Here is a 20,575-nt window from a genome sequence, read left to right as displayed (position 1 = left end):
TTAGCAACCGCAGCGCGACTCACATTAATAACACACTCTTGTGCCTGATTTTAAACCTAAACCTAACCTAATTAAACTCTGAAATGGAAAAGTTTTAAATACAAATACAGGAGTGAAAATATATACTTAAAGTCTGAACCTTATGATTTTATCGTCTCTGAACGTTTCACTTGTAATCATGTTGGGTACAATGATTACAAGTGAAACCAAATGCACACAAATATATTTGCCTTTTGTTAATGTAGATAAGTGATAAAAGGATCCTCCATTATTTTTTTCAAGTTTGGCTCAAAACCTTTTAAATCTTTTTATTAGAAGATCTATGTCTAACAAAACACATTATTTTGCACCATATTCATTAAATCACTTTTTAATAATAGGACTAATTAACGGTTTTAGAGCCTGTGTTCCTCCATTTTGAAATCACATGATTGATGATGTCACACGGCCCCACTTCCTGTAAACATCCCATTGTTTTCTATTAGATTGAAACATTCAGCCTGGTTTTTAGATAATTTTGCAGCTTTTTCAGTCAAAATAACAACTTAATAATCGGGAAAAGTTAAAGATGCCCTATTTTGTTTATCTAACGAGGATTAAAAACAGTTCCAACTCTGTGGTTTCATAGTAGACAATGAAGCAGAGAGGAAGAGCTCTCCTCAGGGGCTTTTACTCTCCCTTAAACAGCGTGCTGACACGCTCTGGTAGCTGAAGTTAGAGAGTAATCACGTACTGTTGAAGGACTCCCACCTAAAGTGACTTCTATTCTCAGGGTTTGTGTCTTTACAGTTTTTTACGATTGAATAAACACTAAAATCTAAAGTGTTGCCCAATTATCAAAACCTTACACTCAAGGAGCAAAACTTGGCCCCAGATTTGCACCACTGTAAGCACAATGAGTCCGTTCACACTTTGTGCAAAACAATGCACACCGTGATTTGAAACACTAACACACACGTCTATGCATTAGACACAGAAGTATATCAAGATGTCACTTCCTTGCAATTCCAAAGCACTGACTGTCAAATGACCACACCTATGAGCCAGTTGATTGAACACTGCCATCAGGTGTGCAAACACAAGATTGCTTAATTGTAGACACACCAATCAGGTTTAAGCACTAGAACAAATGCAGCAGGTGAGTTCACCAAGCTTAACCAAAATGGAAGGAGGAGGAAGAGGAAGAGTGAGGATGAGAGGGGGAATCGGAGAAGGAGGAGAAGAAGGAGGCAGAGGCCGTGGCCGAGGAAGAGGAAGAGGAAGACCTCAAGCAGGAGTAGGTGAAGCTCAAAGGAGAAGAGGTCCAACTTTAAGCAATGAAATTCGCGCAACTCTTGTGGACCATGTTGTGAACCATGGATTGACGCTGAGGGAGGATGGACTGAGGGTCCAGCCAAATCTCAGCAGATTCACCGTGGCATCTGTCATAAGGGCATTCAGACTGGAAAACAGGCAAAAAAATTACCTGTTTACAGCTTCTTACTGTATGCACCCCATATCAGCACTTTTGATACCACTTCCTGTGACATTTTACAGTAGGTTACATGTATTTTGTTCTACATAGGATTGAGGGTCGAGTACAACGAGGAGGAAGGGCTCCCATTTTCACACCACTGCAGGAGAGGGAGATTGTGAATATGGTTTTGGCAAATAATGCCATCAGGCTTCGTGAAATCCAGGCCAATATTATTGAAGACCAAATCATCTTTTCTAATGTGAATCAGGTCTCTCTGTCCACCATAGCTCGTATCCTGAAGGCACATCAGGTACAAATGAAACAGTTGTACCGAGTGCCTTTTGAGAGGAACTCAGAGAGGGTCAAACAGCTGCGGCGTGAGTATGTGGAGGTATGTATTGTTCACTTTAGCACTCTGATGTTGCATACTGCACACATAACCTTTTTTTACATGTAAATGTACTGTACACTAAATCTATGCTGAACTACACAATCTTGTCTTTCACTGTATTTTAGAGAGTTTTACAAATGGATACTGAGGCCATTCAGCATGAGTTCATCTACATAGACGAGGCGGGTTCAACCTCTCAAAGGTCAGAAGGAGGGGAAGAAATGTAATTAGCCAGAGGGCAATTATTAGTGTCCCGGGGCAACGTGGGGGTAACATCACCCTTTGCGCGGCAATCACCCAGAATGGGGTCCTCCACCGCCATGCCAACATGGGTCCGTATAAAACACCTCACATCCTTACATTTTTGGACAGAGTATACAACCTCACAATCATAAATAACATGCAGATCCAATACATTGTCACCTGGGACAATGTTTCATTCCACCGCTCTGCTCTGGTTCAGAACTGGTTTACGCAGCACCCACATTTCACAGTCCTTTTCCTGCCACCATATTCTCCATTTCTTAACCCAATTGAAGAATTCTTCTCGGCATGGCGGTGGAAGGTTTACGATCTGCACCCCCTGGCTCGGGTAGCCCTCATTCAGGCCATGGAGGAGGCCTGTGACCAGATTGAGGCCACAGCCATACAGGGGTGGATACGGCACGCACGGCGATTCTTTCCCCGCTGTCTTGCAAATGAGGATATCGCCTGTGATGTGGATGAAATTCTCTGGCCAGATCCAGCTAGGAGAAGAGACCAACAGTAGCAATTTATGTGCTGTGTTTTCTTTTTTGGGGGGGTTCTTTTTTTGTACAGGATAAAATGTTATGTTCATGAAAACTGGGAAATGTTTTCTTTTTTCGCCATGTTGGCTTGAGTATATGGAAAAAAATAAATAACATTGTCAACAGCATTAGTCTTGTGTCCTGTGTGGTGTCTACAGTAATGCATACAAGTGTTCACTGTGTGTATTGTTTTGCAAAAAGTGTGAGCAGACATTGTGTTGACAGTTGTGCAAATCCGAGCGATTCTTTGCAAATTCACTGTGTGCTTCACCCATACTACTCTATGCACTTAGAAGCAGAATTAGCCCAAAGTGTTTAAGGTTTTCAACAGCAGAGTGTAACTGGTGCAAACAGAGTTAAGTCATATGCAACGTGTGTGTTTCATTTGGTAAAAAAATATGGTTTTGATAAGTTAGTGTATAGTTTTTACAAGAGTGGTTCATTTTGCAAAGGAGTTAAGGTGTTTTGCTAATTGGGTATGTGGTTGGGCTATTCGTGTGTTGGGTTTTGCTAAACAAAACAAAACAATCAAAATTGTGTTTATTCAATCGTAAAAAACTGTAACAGGTACAGACTGAAAGGTGAACACAGTCATTGAATGTGTGTGTGTGCAGCTCTGTCAGCAAATAGTCAGTTTTAAGTGTTTGCAATTCTCAAATAAAAATTTCAAATGTTTTTAAAACGAAAATCAAACTAAAAACGTAATGAATGAGAAGCAGATGAGGTGCCTACCTGCTGCCACGTTCTTACACAAGCGTGTGTGTGTGTGTGTGTGTGTGTGTGTGTGTGTGTGTGTGTGTGTGTGTGTGTGTGTGTGTGTGTGTGTGTGTGTGTGTGTGTGTGTGTGTGTGTGTGTGTGTGTGTGTGTGTGTGTGTGTGTGTGTGTGTGTGTGTGTGTGTGTGTGTGTGTAATAGATAATAGTTATGACATCATGATAATCCTCTAAAGGGAGTGACAGCCATTGGTCTGTTCCATGTATTATATTAGATTAAAGGATTAATGAACATGGTAACAGACAAGTAGCTAAAACTATACAATATTAACAATGTGAATAAATTCTCACGTTACAAGGCAAATTTTAGGCAGGAAAACGAGCAATTTCAACATGATTCTGCCTTGTAAATATTGTAAAGTAATGAAGTTACAGACAATATCCAATTTGGGAGGTGGTCACCACATGTCTTCAAAAAATGAATAATATACATTTTTTTTTTTAACAATTTGAGTCCACTTTTGCTTATTTTTCCCCTTTTTCTGCAACTACACCAAACTTGCCATGCTTTATTTTATTTTTCACTTTTTCACTTTTTCTTGCCATATTTTTCCTCCTTTTAATTCATTTTTGTTACGTTACTCCATTTATGACACTTCTCTCTTGAATTTCAATGCCTTTTCTGCAATTTTTTTCAATTTTCAAGACATTTTCAGCACTTATAAACCCTTTCCACCACTTTTCCCACCTAATGTTGCATATTTTGACACATTGTTTTCACTTTTAACCTTTTTTCGCCATATTTCATGCCTTTTTTCGCTATATTTCATGCCTTTTTTTGGCCAATTTAACCACATTTGTGATTTGTCATGCCCATTATTTAATCTAATTGTTCCTACTTTTTTTCTGCCACTTTCAAGCCAATATTGACACTTGAACCCCTGTCATTTGCAATTTTTAACCAACTTCTGTGTTTTTTAAAATCCCGTTTCATCACCTTTTCCACCTTCTTTGGTCATTTTTAACCCGTTCACCTTTATGTTCAGTTTTGAAGAGTAACGTGCATGTTTTTGGATCGTGGGAGGGACCTGGACAACCCAGAAAAAAACCCAACCCAAGCTCAGGAGACATTGTATCCAAAAATGTAGATGCGACATTTCAATGAGATGAAGATAAATAAAGTTCACAAACTACGGACCAGAGTTGACCTGCAGACGTTAGTGAACAAAGTGCTCTGAGCTCTGACACGATGTCAAGAGTCGAGCTCCTCAATGCCATTATTTCTCTTTCCTTTCCTCTACCTGAGCATTGTGTGTGTTTGTCTGTTTGTAATGGACTGAGTGGGATACAAGGCCATGGCAGCTCCCTAATGGCTTTATGTTTACCTTCTACCTTCTTCTGTCTGCTCCATTTGTTCCATTAGAGACACAAAAAGAAGGAAAAACCTCCGAGTAAAGACTTTTCAGTGACTCTTCTGTCTAAAAACATTTTAGATTGACTTTCAGCATCCTTTGCTAAAATGGAATGTTTGTAATTAGCCCTAACTTTTGTCCCCTTTAAATGTGGGAAAATGATTCATTACAAATTAAATCTACACCTTGAGGGAAACCTTTAATGAAGTTGTGATAATGTAGCAAATAATAAGCAACAGAAATATAAAACATTTATAGCTACATACATTTGTGATGAGCTCTAATATGTGGACAAATGTAAATATGGAAAAACTGCTTCAATTCATCATTGTAGAAACAAATAATGCAAAGATTCATTTAAAACAAACAGTGTTTGTTTTAAATGATGCTGTGGTAGAACGTACCACAGATGGGAATATTATGCAAAATCCATAATCATCAAAATAATAACATATAAAGGCATGAAATATCTCACTGTGGATGTAATAAGTCAATATAATATAATAGTTTCACCTTTTAGTTTGAATTACTGAAATAATGAAACTTTTGCACAATATTGTAATTTTTGGAGTGTCACCTGTATTCCAGACGTCACACCACGTCTCTTTAATTATCTGTAAAAACGTCACGGATTACAAAATAAAAGTGATAAGCCGTCAATTTGAGGTGTAAACCAATATTTGGGCTCCAGTTACCGGATCCTGTTAAGCTCCACCCTGAACTGTTCCACTGTGGAACCTTTTATTTCCTCCTTACGAATGTTTTCATTTAAAGAGATTCAAACCTACAACCTCACCCTCTGCCTTTTTTTAATTAGTTTATTGTTATATTGTTTAATAATGTTGATGTTAAATGATTTGTCTGAGGAGTGTTGAACAGCTTTATCTGTTCGTCACGCTGCTGCTTTGGGTGAACCTTTGATCCCCCTCTTTCCACCATGACACCCTATCGCTCAGGTGTTAATCTGACCAATACACCGGCTGACATTTACAACACCTGCTGCACCCGCAAGACCTTTGCTTTTTTCTCATTTTTAGCCGACACTGAAGCTTGTAGACGAATAGGAAAATAGAAACGTTTGTGTGCATTTAGTGTGAAAACTAAAGTTATTTTAATAAGTTACACAATGTGTTTAAACTCGTCCTTTGTGGTTTTTCAAAACAAAAGCCTGGAGAAGTGTGAAAAACAAAACAGGGGGTTAAAACAATTCAATACAAATTTTGCTGTCATTAAAATGTGGTTACACTGTTGTGTTCTTACACAAGCATGGGGAGAACATGCAAACTCCACACAGAGAGAAGACTCAAGTGTCCAATTCAGAAGTAAAACTGACAGTGAAAACATTAGTTATTGTTGTAGATACATTGGTCTCTTCATATATACAAATTCAATTAATCTCTACAATATATTCGCAAGAATTTACACTTTTCCCGTGCCTTATATCACATGACTGCAGTCATTATTAATCACAAAATACCAAAAATATCCTTTGACATGATAGACCATGGGATATTGCTGAAAAAAATGGAACGGTACGGTGTTAAAGTACATCAATGTGCTCAAGCATTACCTGTGGTGTTCCACAGGGGTCGATCTTGGTACCCAAACTATTTATCCTATACATAAATTATTTATGGAAAGTGTCAAATATTTATAAAATGGTGGTTTTTGCAGATGAGACAAATATTTTCTGCTAAGGAGGAGATTTACTGATGGGTCAAAAATGAATGGCAGAAACTAAAGTGTTGGTTTCATGAAAACAAATGATCATTAAATCTGAACAAAACCAAGTTCATAAACGGAAATTGACCAGTAATGGGAAGAGTGATGATTAACAATTGAAAAAGGGTTAATTGAAAGAGTGAATGATTCACTAATATCTGAAATAAAGGGTGGTGAACTAGTTGCCTCTCACCTGCTGCGAGGAATTCACTAAGATTGCAGCAATGATTGGTGCACGTGCAGAAGTGGTGCAGACCACCCTATTTAAATAAGCGTTTTGTACGTGTTATGTTGAACATGGAGCGTGAAGGAGAGCTGAGTGTGCGGAAGTGAAAAACTAAATTTGAAGCAGCAGAATTGGAGGAATTAGTAGAGGAAACTAATAAAAAGAAATGGATGAATTCCAGCAAATAGATAGATAGATAGATAGATAGATAGATAGATAGATAGATAGATAGATTATTTATTCATTCCTCAGTGGGGAAACGTGTGTGCACGTGCGTGGCTGATGAGCGTGCGTGTGTTTGAGAGTGAGCCACGAAGTAGAAAACTGTGAATTAATTCATCCCAAATATAATAACTTGAGGTCTGAAAATGTGTTCCCATGGTCGTCTTTCCTCTTCCCAGCCTCGTCTCCTCACAAATATCACTTCTGTCATCACTTTGACAGTTACCCCCTGGTTGTGGGCCGTGCTACATTTATATACTGTACGGAAAATTTACTTCCCCTGAATTAATTCCCCCCTCCCATTTTTTGCTCCCATTGTGAGCTCCGCCTACTATTCATCAGAGGGAAACGCACTAAATGGATTGAGGGCGCATTGTGGCGCACAGCAGCCGCGCACTCCTGATTCCCTGTGGTTTGTAGGGCTTATTAGACACGTTTTAATACCTCTAAACCTTTAGTGAAGGTGTTTTTATTGATCAGAAGCTCGGCTGGAAACCTACATCAAATATTTGCTCACCAGAGTTTCCAAAAGTGTTGGAATACTTGGCAAAACTAAACACGTTTCAGATCAGACGTCACTGAATTAAAACAATTTAAAAGCAACTCTAAACAAACTTTGTAGATCAGCTGCAGAAAACTGGAGATTTTATCGTTCTTTTTAGAAGGATTTTATTTCAATAGTTTGTATTTAAGGCTCATTTATATTCAAGTGAATTGTATTATCAATGATTGTATGGTTTTATAAATGAAGTATGTTTTTATAGATAATGTAAGACGGACTGAACTTGATAAGCTTTGCTTTTATCAGCTCCCTTCATCACATTGTACCTTTTTAAAATCTAATCAATAAATGAGGCGTAGCTGCATGTGTGAGTGGATACATCACAGTTTAAAAATCATGTAATTATTAGAAATGTTTAAACGAGGGATTGAAAATTACAGTTTTATTCATGCAGTGGAGTTACTTGTAAGTTTTCCTGGAAAGTTTGTCACTTTGACTCAGATGGAGATGATAACGATGATGATGATGATGATGAAGACGTAGATGACATTTAATTGATAATCCATTTCCACGGAGAGCAGAGCATGTTTACGAACATGAATGGGGAGGGACACAACGTCATTGCCGTGTGCTTCTGTGTGCGCGTGTCCTTGGCTGGTAGAGTATAAAGCCCAAGGGTCAAGTAGCTCATCATCATCATCACCATCATCATCATCATCTCAGTCTGACACTGAGGCCGATCAGCGGAGACACTGAGACGTACAGGACAGGACAGGACAGGTGGTGAGTTGATCATCATTTCAGCTTTTTATAATAATTACTGTTCATACCAACATGAAAACCTGAAGGAGAGACGGAAAAATCACAATTCAACAATTCTAAAAATATATATATTAATCTTACTTTATATGAAACTAAGTTGAAGATGAATATAGCAATATGCCATTTTGAAATCAAGCCTTTTAAATTCGACAATTATAAATATTTAGAGAAACAAGTTTTTTTTAAACAATTATTTTTTGTTTTTTTTTTGTTTTTTATTAAGGCCATGATTTAAAAAAAACTAATTTAAGTAATTATGTAAAATACAATTTTAGTAATTATTTATAAAGCAAGCTAATAATAGTTCATATCTTAATACTGTAAAATGATACTTTTTTTATGGTGTAAAAGGACAAAAAAAAGAAATAAAGCGAAGAAATATTTTTATTAAAATAATAAAATAATTAAAGTAACTAATCCAACAATGTTGTTATTGTTAGACATTTTATGTAATTAGGAAAGAAAACATGAAACACATTCTGCTACGTTTGAGTTTTTCTGTTGTCGATAAAAATTAATAAATATATGACGTTTAATGTTTAATCTCTTAATTATATTGTTAAATGTACGCGTGCCAATGACATTATTCTTAATTTAATCTGTTGTGAAATAAAAGGCTGTTTTTTAAAGCAACAGATTGAAAAAAAAATGATATATTTTTTCCCAGTTTATTATAAAAAACATTTCCTTAGAAATCATTGTTAAAATATATTAACGGATTAATTTGCTTTTTGTATATTGCTTGCTTGCTACAATGTGATTGTTTCAAATGTTGTTTTTAGATGTTCACATATAATTTTCCTCTGTAAATTGATATATATATATACATATAATGCATTTTATTCCTTTTGGTGCAGCAGCACATTTATTATTGATCTAATATTGACCATGTAAAGTGAATTCATGTTTGTTTTTTTCATTTTTAATGTTCACTCAGTTCTCTGAGTGATGATTATGTGATGCTGATTGTGGCTATGACTCTGTAGAAAACGAGGGGATGTGTCCTCTGTGGGTGTTGGTGGCGGCGACGCTGGTGGGCGTGGTCAGAGGCGCTGTCAGCCAGTGCTGGGAGCATCCGAGCTGTCAACAGGTTGACTCTGAGAGCAGCATGCTGGTAAAAAAACACACATTTTTTCACTTTTAGTGTTGATCACACTAGTGATAGTAGATGTTTCTCATATTAGAATAGTCTAAACATCAAAAATACACGTGTAAACGGCTTATAATCATAGTTAATGATCACTCACTTCAGTCTCTAGATATTCTGAAATTCTAACCAATTGTTCTGTGATTATTCATTTGGCACACTGTACATTTTTAGTTTGATCGGATTAACACAATTTAGTGTGTCCATTTTTGTGCGTCATTATTTTTCTTCATTTTTAAGTTTCCAATATTTCAAAAATAAATGTTTTTCTGATGCAATTGTTTTTTATATTTTTTATGTTACTAGTGAAAAACTAATAAACAACAAATGATTATAAGACACAGATTAAAGTTACAATGGACTCATGTAAAGGATTTTCAATATGTTTTATTTTTTTCAATAAATAACAAAGTTTAGGTCCAAAATAAAAAGTCACAAGAAGAAAAAATGTTTTATATCCCAATAAAGAGTATTATTTATACTATAAATTAAAACAGAGATCACATTTTTTCTTCCATTCCCACATGCAGTTATGGACCAATGAAAATAGTAAATAAAAGTATTTTGTTCATATTTCCAGAGAGTGTGAGTCTAGAACCAATGCATATCTGTGACTAATCATTAGTGATGTGAACAGTCTATGTTCATAGCTCTATGCTGATCACATTACAGGGAGCTGAGACATATGCTAAGTAGCAGTAAGACCCAAACACACACTGACTATTTAGAGGAGCTGACATGTCCACCAGATAGGATGTATAGCAGAGAGTAGGTGGAGCTTATTACTATACCATATTTACCTTTATATGTGATGGAGTTTCTGAGATATTGGAAGATGAACATGGACACATACCCCCCCCCCCACCATCACTAAATCTTCCATATCTAAAAAAGTATTCATCAAACTAAACATTTCTAGTGTGAATATTGAAAAATAACGGAACAATTGGCACAAATTTCAGAATTCTTTGAGACCGAAGTGCATGGACCATTTGTTGATAGGACATGGAATGATCCAGAAGAAACTCCATATTTCCAAAACACTGAGCGTCACCAGTGTCCCAATGAATGTGTTTTCTATCTCTGTCTTTAAGGAGTGTATCCAGCTCTGTCGTTCCCTCCCCAATGAGATGCCCCTCATTCCCGGCGAAGCCCACCTTCAACCTCCTCCACTCTCAGGCCTCCTCCCTGACCTAACCATAGCCTCCTACTCCTCCCCCTCGCCTCAGGCCAAACGCTCCTACTCCATGGAGCACTTCCGCTGGGGGAAGCCCGTCGGAAAGAAACGTCGCCCGATTAAAATCTACACCTCCAACGATGTGGAGGAGGAATCGGCCGAGGTTTTCCCCGGAGAGATGCGAAGACGGGAGCTCCTTGGCATCATCGGAGAGATGGAGGACAAGCCCAAAGAAGCAGAGGAAGAGTCGGCGCCAATTCCGACCGACTTCCAGGAGAAAAAAGACGCCACGTACAAGATGAAGCACTTCCGCTGGAGTGGCCCGCCGGCTAGCAAACGCTACGGGGGCTTCATGAAGAGCTGGGATGAGAGGAGCCAGAGGCCACTGCTCACGCTCTTCAAGAACGTCATCAATAAAGATGGACAGGAGGAGAAGAGGGAGCAGTGATCGTCAAGAAGTTCTCACCCGTTATTCAAAGCCTTCTGTTCTGAGTTTTCCTTTAAATCTGACCTTAAACACCCTGTTAGCACAAAATATACTGTTCTTATAATAAACTCTGACACCTTCAAACTAAATTATTCCTCATTTGAAGCTAGCGTCCTGAGAAACATCATGATGTGTTGCTGTCAGCATCTTAGAAAAGTCAAGATTAGGAGTCAAATCCCACTGTTGGAAACCAGTTCATTTTCTGTTAGTTCGTTAAATGACATGCGTTATTTTTCTCACGGCCACTAGAGGGAGCCTTGTCACTGAAACAGTTTACAGCTCACTCCTCATCCATAGTGTGGCTTTTATTTACTATTAGCAAATCTTTCATCTACAATCGTCCACTGACAAAAATAAAGTTAAGGAAGGAAAAGAAGAGGAAAAACGTGTTTTATATTTCTATTTATGTAAATGACTGAATTGTATAACTGTAAATGACCTGAAATCATAAAGATGTTTGCAAGCAAAACTTATGAGGGTCATTGTCTTTTTTTTTTAATCCCATACCCAAAATAGTTACAATCGCCAATATCTAGTAAAAACTTCTCATCCTTTGTGGTAAAATGTGAATAAAAACTCTCCACTCACAAAACTCTACGTAATAAACTCTGAAAAAAATGAATTATGTGAATAAACCAAAAAAAGTGGCGTCTTTAGGAGTCAATCAGTAATAATAAGAGAAAAATGAAGGGAAGTCAATAAAGCTGCTCTATATTTACATCCAGTTGCCGTTTCTAGCTGTAGATGGAGATGCACTAGAGTTTAGAGGTTTCATTCTAATCAGAGGTTGTAACGACAATCAGAAAATCAGAAATAAAATGGGTTGGAAATATGGTGGAAAAGGTGGTGAAATGGGATTTTAAAAACCAGAAAAATTGGTTAAAAGTTGCAAATTAGAGTGGATAAAAACAGACCGAAAAAGTGGTAAAATGGTTCAAAAGTGTCAACATTGGCTTAAAAGCGGCAGAAAAAAGTATAAACAATTAGTTTAAACTGACAAATAATAGGCATGACAAATCGTGACCTGGGTTAACTAGCAAAAATAAGTAAGAAATGATGGTGAAAAGAGGTTAAAAGTGACAATAATGGGTCAACATATGTGACATTAGGTGAAAAAGTGGTGGAAAGGGTTTATAAGTGCTGAACATGCTCACACAAATGCTATACTTTTACTTTGAAAGTGTTGACAGGATGTCAGCACGGCGTGGAGGCTGGGTCTGTTTATAACAGAGGTGGCTGAACACACCCACACCCACACACACACACACACACACACACACACACGCACACACGCACACACACACACACACACACACACACACACACACACACACCACACACGCACACGCACACGCAACACACACACCACACACACACACACACACACACACACACACACACACACACACACACACACACACACACCCACACCCACACCCACACACACACACACACACACACACACACAGCTGTAGTTAGACACAGTTGACTCTGAGTCTGTTTAATCTGTATCTGGACGAATGTCGACCACCGGTGGTTCTGCTCCCTGTGAGGGGATGTACTCCAAACTGATCGATGACGACATGGCTAACTATGACGAGATGAACCCCAGACCAGATGTTGGACACACAGGTAACAACATTTCATCTCATTACACTTTATCACCTATTCACTCACTTTACTTATCTTATTATTAAGTTCATTATTTCTGGGCTTGTGTATGAATTATTAAACAACTCTTCATTTTTTACTGTTACATAACACCATAGGTTCACACACTGTGTTTAGTGATTAGTTTGACTTTTACAAGTCTGAACAGAGCTCAGATTCCTCTGATGCTCCCCTGCAGGAGAATTAATCCCAGAAATGTTTGAGGATGTTTTAAATGTATTTCATGATAAAATGACTAATACAGAGGAAACACTGGCCTTCCTTGTGTTTTCCTTCAGGTCACAGGACATCCCCGGTCAGAGTGGACCCTAAAAGCAGCAGACTGGGGCTGTACCGCCTCATCAGCATCTGTTTAGCTGCACTGTGTGTCATCCTGCTGATCTCCATCATATCTGTGTCTGCTCACTGTGAGTACACAACTGAATATATTATAAAAGATCATTTATGGGTTTGTAATAATTAGGGGTGGAAGGATATGAAGCCGATGTCTGTTTAAGCCTGAACTCGTTTCAACCAGATACTACTCACGTCCATGCACACGAGGAGAGTCCCCCCCCCGTGCGTCTCATGCACCCACACTTTAAGAACAAGTTCTGATGAACTATGGCCGGGCCCGCAGAATGTCCCCGCGCTGAATAGCACGTACCACGTTCCTGATAATTCAGTCAAATGACTCGGTTCTACAAAGTTAAAAAAGATCTCTGAGAGGCTCTAGACATCCGCTCATAGAATATCAAATATGTCAAATTACAGCCCGATTCAACGAGCATTAAAAATGGGCCCCCCGGGGCTCCCTGGTGCCCCCATGGCACATATGGAGTAAGGGGCCCCATTCATATATTGGTATGTGTCAATAATTCAGTATCACCAACTGTCGCAATATTTGACTCACAAATAAATGAGAAAACGACTTTACTGGAAATTGCCGAAAAAAGGGGGGTCCCCAGGCCCCTAATGGAATTGTGAGAGGCATAATCGTAATCTTCAATGAATTACCTTTGAAATGATATATCACACAATAATGTTCCCATAAATTTAGAAATGACCGGAAATGGAGGATGAAATGATCAGAAATGATCTGTTTATTTCGAGTGTGCGGCTGAACCAGAGACCGTGACGTCAAAACAAGCGTCACTAAAACAGTCCCAGCACCCCCTATTGTTTAATCAGAGTATTGAAGCACATACTGTGCAGGATCCATTTAAATCCCCTTTTATTTGCATCAATTTTTAGACGATTTAGGAAATATCTTTGCATTCCTATTAAAGATAGCGAGTTAGCGGTTAGCTTAGCTTAGCAAGTATAAATTACTGCGTAAAATGACTGAAACACTGTATACATACTAAAAACTCTAACCAACATTGCTTTAGCTCATACAATGAAGGTTAACAACACATTTGTAGAAGGAATGAGGCTCCACGCAGGATATGTTCAGGGACGTCCGGTTTTGACAGGAAATGAGGAGAGGGTGGAAAAGGAGAGCGATATAATTTTAACAGTGAAACACCACAAACAAAGTAAGTTTGGTCACAAAGCACTCGAGGCAGAGCAGCACAAATCAGTTTTTAAAAATGAGTGGGAAACCCGATACCGACGTTCAATGTTACCTTTTATTGCAAATTGGTGGGCCGATAATATCGGTGGGCAGATATATCTGCAGTTCTGGATGTTCTAGATTGTAGTTCTCAATTATGGGACCCCAAAACATCCCTTTGTAGTTTATTATGAAATATAAAACAGGTAATGTTTGCTTGAAATCGCAATGAGATCAATTTATCTGGGTCTATTTGTGCCTTTTTATGTAATTTTTCATCTTGTAATTGTCTTTTTGTGTCATATTGAGCAATTTTTTTATGTTTCATTTTTGGATAATTTTTAAAAACATCTTTTTAAGTAATTTTGTGTCATTCTGTTAAGGTTATTTTGTGGTTCTTTTGTATTTTGTTGTTTATCTTTCTTGCAGCTGTTTTTATTGCACCGACTTCAAAAAGTTGAACCACCCAGGAGCATTTCAAAGGAAAAAAATGCCTAGAAAAGTACTTTTACAATGGTTAATATTAATGATAAAATATTAAAGTATATTATGTTAAAGTTGAGCTGGAGAAAAAATATTTTCTAGTTTTAATCGTACAAAAGCAAGAAATGAAAGCACAATATAAGATTTTGTATGACCCACTAAAAACTGCTTTAGACCAACTTTTGGGTCCTGACCCTCATTTTAAAAACCTCTGTTCCAGACATTCTCGTCATGTAAGTCTGTAGAAGATTCCCTGATTATGAGCTACTCCCTGCTGTTGGGTGTGTCTGAAAAGTGAACAACAGCAAATTCACTGAGACACACACACTGAAAGCTGGTTTACCTCCAAATCTCTGTTTCCCAAACCCGAGTCAGCATCTGACCAGCAACCCTAAAGTTTGACTCCAGCTCATTCACCTAAAGTGCCACAACACATGTCTTCCACAGATAAAAATAAAGCCCAAGCCAGTGTCGACGAAGCGAGTGCATCGAGTCAGAAGCTCGATGCGAACATGACCGCACTGATGGAGTCCATCAACAAACTGCAGCAGGAGAACAAACAGCTGCAGAAGAAGAGAGACGAGCTGCAGAAAGACAAAGACGAGCTGCAGAAGAAGAGAGACGAGCTGCAGAAAGACAAAGACGAGCTGCAGAAGAAGAGAGACGAGCTGCAGAAAGACAAAGAGGAGCTTCTGGCCAAACTCTCTTCCACCAAAGGTAAACGGCTCCACGCTGTCCAGATGATCACTTTGGACTGCTCGGCCTATATTAAATATTAAATACATGTAAAAGCTTTAAAATCTCTGCACAACTTGAGTAGATTTGATGCGTTTGTGCTTCAGCCCCTGTGGTGATCAAACCCACACAGAAGTCCACCTCGGCCCCCATCGTGTGTCCCGTCGACTGGCATCTCTTCAACAGCAGCTGCTACTTTGTATCCAGGAACACCAGGGACTGGCCCGAGAGCAAGTCTTACTGCGAGAGCAAGGGAGCGTACCTGGCCATGATCCACACGGCTGAGGAACAGGTACAGAACCAATATGAACCAGTAGAGTTGTACTTGTTAGAGACGTACAGAACCAATATGAACCAGTAGAGTTGTTCTCGTTAGAGACGTACAGAACCAATATGAACCAACAGAGTTGTTCTCGTTAGAGACGTACAGAACCAATATGAACCAGTAGAGTTGAACTTGTTAGAGACGTACAGAACCAATATGAACCAGTAGAGTTGAACTTGTTAGAGACGTACAGAACCAATATGAACCAGTAGAGTTGTACTTGTTAGAGACGTACAGAACGAATATGAACCAGTAGAGTTGTACTTGTTAGATCACACAAACCGTGTTAAATAAACAACTTTTGATGGATATCAAACACACTCTCTCACATCTCAGAAGTTTGTGTGGGATCTCCTTCCTAGAGGACACTGGAACGCCTTCTGGTTTGGGATCACTGACGAGCACACAGAGGACCAGTGGAAGTGGGTGGATGGCTCACCTCTGGTTGGAGGGTAGGTGTACCATGTATCTCTGCACTGTGTGAACCATGTGGCTCACATTGGTCTGATTATCAATAAAACACAAAACTAACAACTGGACTTTAATGCTTTGTTATCATCTATTCAAAATATATCCATTTGTCAATTTTTTGTTTCACTTCCCCTTTAATAAGTTCTTCATGTTTCTGTGACTTCCTGTTTTTTTCCATATGCGCGAACCTTTCCGGGCTTTTTGCAACTCATCATATTTTCTAAGAAGTATTTCATTTCTCTTCCTGTTGTTTGTTCAGATAAATCTCAGCTCTTTCCTCTTTTCTTCTCTCTTTTCGTCCTTTTTTCCCTCGTTCTTTTTTAAAACTTTGCTCACGAGGTCATGACTCAACTCTTCTCCGTCCTTTTTATGTGATTCTAATGGACACTCACCATTTTATATACAGTTATAGTATGATTAAAATCTGGTGATGCATCATTAGTTTATAGCAGAGGACACCATTTGGGATCCCATGAACTTACAAACCTGTTCTTATCATGCTATGTGATACAAATCTTATGGAAATCCACAGATTTTTGATTTATGTTTTTCTGACAGGTTCTGGGAAGAAGGCGAGCCCAACAACCACATTGACGAGGACTGCGGCTACATCGTGAAAACTCGCGTTCTGGAGCGCGTGGCCATTCGCAGCTGGTACGACGCTCCCTGCTCCATGTACTGGAGATTTATCTGTGAGAAGGAAATGGGCCTCGGAGTCAGTACGGCCATCCCTCACTGAGACACCGTCCTAAAAAAAAAACAAAAAAACAAAAAAAAAAACCTCACAAAAAGGCTTTCGTAAAATTTGCATGAATTAATTTTGATCCAAATCTCTCACAGCTCTTATTATTATCATTATTATTATTATTATGTTTGCACTATAACATGCACTGAAAGCTTACATCTTCATCTAGAAAATGTGCCTGTGCCTTTAAAATCTACATGATTTTTAATGATTAAGGGTTAGAAATCAGGGATGATCTGTTTCACTGTTTTAATCTTTACTGTGTTGGACCTTCAACGCTGATCTTTTCTTCTTCGGGCTCATAAAATACAAGCTGGGACTGAATGTGAAAGTTACATGTGTAAATAAAATGTTTTATACTTGAATGTTTGCTTCGTATTCTCTCTGCTGCTGTTAACTACAGAGCCCAGACATTACATATAGACACAAAATACGAATTTGTGGCAACAAATGAGACAGATAGATATTATAGATTAGATATTACATTACAGGAGAAATGTATGCTTATCTGTAAATTAGAAACTATATTCTTTCAATGGTGAGTTATGGTGCAGTACTGATTTTGTACGTCAGGTGGCAGCAAACTACATCAGCTGCATTGCTAATTATTTACTGAGTGGAAAAACTAAAACTCAAGAAACTTCGGGAAATAAATCAGTAATGATCAGTGATAAATAAATCAGTAATGATCAGTGATAAATAAATCAGTAATGATCAGTGATAAATAAATCAGTAATGATCAGTGATAAATAAATCAGTAATGATCAGTGATAAATAAATCAGTAATGATCAGTGATAAATAAATCAGTAATGATCAGTGATAAATAAATCAGTAATGATCAGTGATAAATAAATCAGTAATGATCAGTGATTAATAAATCAGTAATGATCAGTGATAAATAAATCAGTATTGATCAGTGATAAATAAATCAGTAATGATCAGTGATAAATAAATCAGTAATGATCAGTGATAAATAAATCAGTAATGATCAGTGATAAATAAATCAGTAGTATTCAGTGATAAATAAATCAGTAATGATCAGTGATAAATAAATCAGTAATGATCAGTGATAAATAAATCAGTATTGATCAGTGATAAATAAATCAGTAATGATCAGTGATAAATAAATAGATAAATGCATTTAATAATTAATCATCCACTAACAACCCTGATCAGGGTCAGAGGTCACTTTGCCAACTTTGCCAAGCTCAGGTTACCCAGGATGCAATGCAACAGGCAGCTAGTGTTTTTGGACAGTGAAAGAATCAGAATAAAATGAGTGTATATAGTGTATGTATCTCATTTCTGTGACATGATGTATTTTCCTATTAAAGAAAGATAATAAAATCTGATTTATTTGAGATGCATAACGTCATTTATTCAATCAGAAAAACTGTATTTATTATGAAGCACCTTTTAGCGGAAGAAAGTTTTCAAAGTGCCTTTTACGTTTTTGACAATCAGTGGGAAAATGTGTGGCAAAAATAATCATGAAATCTGGTGAAAAGAGGTTAAAAGTGACAGTAATGGGTCAACATATGTGACATGTGGTGGAAAGAGTTTATAAGTGCTGACAATGTCTGGAAAGTGGAAAAATGTGCATAAAATGCACTAAAAGGTGCAAAAATATAATATGGAAAGTTTGGTGTATATTTGCAGAAAAAAGGATTTAAAAAAAACAAACAAAAATGGGCTGAAATTGTATTTTTAGTTTCTTGAAGGCATCTGGCGACCCCTTCTCAGTGTTTCACGACCCCAAGGTTGAGAACCCCTGTTTAAGATGATGCTATGTGTTCTTCCTGTGGTCAGTGCAGAGGCCAAAGGTGGAGAGCTGAGCGTCAGTGGCGTGCACGCTTTGTTTTAGCTCGTTAGCATAGAGCTGGTTATAACTGAGCTAGCCCTCGTCTGTCACAGCTCATTAGTCCAGATTACAGACTGGGACGGTAGCCATAGCAACCGCTCTGCACTGACACAACAGACAGACAGACAGACAGAGAAAACACAAGAGAAAATAACAATCACGATTCACTAAACGCTGAATAAAACAGACTCAACGTCTCCTCAATGTGAAAACATGACAGTTTCCTTAGACGCGCTAAACGTTAGAGTCTCTCTTTACAAACCACCTCACTGTTTTTGGTAAAGTTCAGTTGGGAGTCAATAGCTGCGTTTCCATTACAGATTTTTGCAAAATAAAAGTAATATTTCTAAATGTCGACATACTGTAGTGTAATGGTAGTGGCTATACATATGGTTGCCTTATCAATATACCGACCCTCTATTCATACGTAGCGCCCTCTTTGGCCAGTTTAGGTCACATGACTAAGACTAAACCTTACCCTAAACCTGACCTAAGACACTACGTACTCGTGCTTTGGTGACAGTACAAATAGACATTTTCTAGTGTAATTGAGCTTTAAACGTGTTTCTGTTGAAGGTTGTTTTGGAGTCTCATCCCATGTGACTACGCTGCAGAAAGACGTGGTCATGTGGCAGAAAAAGTGTTTCCACGGCGCTTTTGTGACACATTTCAATATCAGAAATGTCTGAAAAACCTCCTCATGAATGCGTGAGAACTTTTCAGTGATATTTAAGGGTTTTTTTTCGAAATTCCAACACTTCCCAGGGTGATGGTCAACCCAGCTAATGACTGGTATTTATAACATCACACACCCTTCACCAGTCAGTCAGTCAATCCTGCACGTTTCATTCTTTAGACACTTCTGACAACAGGAATGTCAAACTGATCCTTGAGGAATGAAGTGCTGCATGTTCTCAGAGACTTCTCAGCTCTAACATAATCAGCCTTTCAGATTCAGATGATCAAAAGCATGCAGGACTGCAGCCCTCCAGGAAAGGAGAAGCAGACGATCAGCGTGAGTTTTGCTCCACCTCCAGATTCCAGGAAGTAAGAAAAGGAAGGAAATCTCCTGAGGTGATGAGGGCTCAGATTACAGGGTGTGGATTGGACCAATCAGAGAGCCTTACACAGACCTGACCTGGACCCTGTTCTCTCTCTCTCTCAGATCACCTCGACCTCCTGCAGATCCCGTAGATCCTCCCAGCATCTCCATCTCCTCTCTCTTTGATCACATGCAGTGATTTTTTTGAAAAAGCAGGAAGTGATTTTTAATTATTGATTCTTACTTTTTTTCACAATTTTTTTGTTTCCGTGGCCTCTGCACTCAGTGCATCAGGTGTGACGCACGTTCAGCCTGTCCTGCTCTAATTCCATAACGAGATTTCACATTCCCGGATATCCCATTAGACCCTGATTAAGCAGCTCAGCTCATTAGCTACAACCAACCAATGCACCTCCATCAACTTCTGGTTCTCCATCATCCATCCATCATCCATCATTCATCATCCATCCATCATCCATCATCCATCCATCATCCATCATCCATCCATCATCCATCATCCATCAACCATCATCCATCATCCATCCATCATCCATCATCCATCCATCATTGATCCATCATCCATCCATCATCCATCCATCATCCATCATCCATCATCCATCATCCATCCATCATCCATCATCC

General features: G+C 38.4%; 2 protein-coding genes across 2 annotated transcripts; both read left to right on the top strand.

Annotated features, from left to right (window-relative positions):
• The first annotated feature begins 8,134 nt into the window (after positions 1-8,134).
• LOC114471824 (pro-opiomelanocortin-like) lies at positions 8,135-11,154 on the top strand. The gene is made up of 3 exons (XM_028460760.1): positions 8,135-8,215; positions 9,241-9,368; positions 10,496-11,154. The coding sequence occupies exons 2-3, from the start codon at positions 9,252-9,254 to the stop codon at positions 11,024-11,026; spliced, it is 648 nt and encodes a 215-aa protein (XP_028316561.1). The 5' UTR covers positions 8,135-8,215; positions 9,241-9,251; the 3' UTR covers positions 11,027-11,154.
• Positions 11,155-12,463: 1,309 nt separating this feature from the next.
• On the top strand, positions 12,464-17,119 carry LOC114471813 (C-type lectin domain family 4 member M-like). The gene is made up of 6 exons (XM_028460745.1): positions 12,464-12,697; positions 13,015-13,143; positions 15,201-15,470; positions 15,596-15,780; positions 16,150-16,265; positions 16,843-17,119. Exons 1-6 carry the CDS (start codon positions 12,586-12,588, stop codon positions 17,021-17,023), a joined length of 993 nt encoding a protein of 330 aa, XP_028316546.1. The 5' UTR covers positions 12,464-12,585; the 3' UTR covers positions 17,024-17,119.
• Positions 17,120-20,575: the final 3,456 nt, after the last annotated feature.

The sequence above is a fragment of the Gouania willdenowi genome, chromosome 11, assembly GCF_900634775.1.
Source record: "Gouania willdenowi chromosome 11, fGouWil2.1, whole genome shotgun sequence".
Classification (NCBI taxonomy): domain Eukaryota; kingdom Metazoa; phylum Chordata; class Actinopteri; order Blenniiformes; family Gobiesocidae; genus Gouania; species Gouania willdenowi.
The sequence above is the reverse complement of the archived record's forward strand: the minus strand, read 5'-3'. Positions and strand labels throughout refer to the sequence as shown.

Excerpts from the sequence above, each read along its gene's own strand:
- LOC114471813 (XM_028460745.1), top strand. The coding sequence starts at position 12,586 with ATGTCGACCACCGGTGGTTCTGCTCCCTGTGAGGGGATGTACTCCAAA. Across the intron at positions 13,144-15,200 it reads CATATCTGTGTCTGCTCACT|ATAAAAATAAAGCCCAAGCC; the intron begins GTGAGTACACAA and ends TGTCTTCCACAG. Across the intron at positions 15,471-15,595 it reads CAAACTCTCTTCCACCAAAG|CCCCTGTGGTGATCAAACCC; the intron begins GTAAACGGCTCC and ends TTTGTGCTTCAG.
- LOC114471824 (XM_028460760.1), top strand. The coding sequence starts at position 9,252 with ATGTGTCCTCTGTGGGTGTTGGTGGCGGCGACGCTGGTGGGCGTGGTC. Across the intron at positions 9,369-10,495 it reads ACTCTGAGAGCAGCATGCTG|GAGTGTATCCAGCTCTGTCG; the intron begins GTAAAAAAACAC and ends TCTGTCTTTAAG.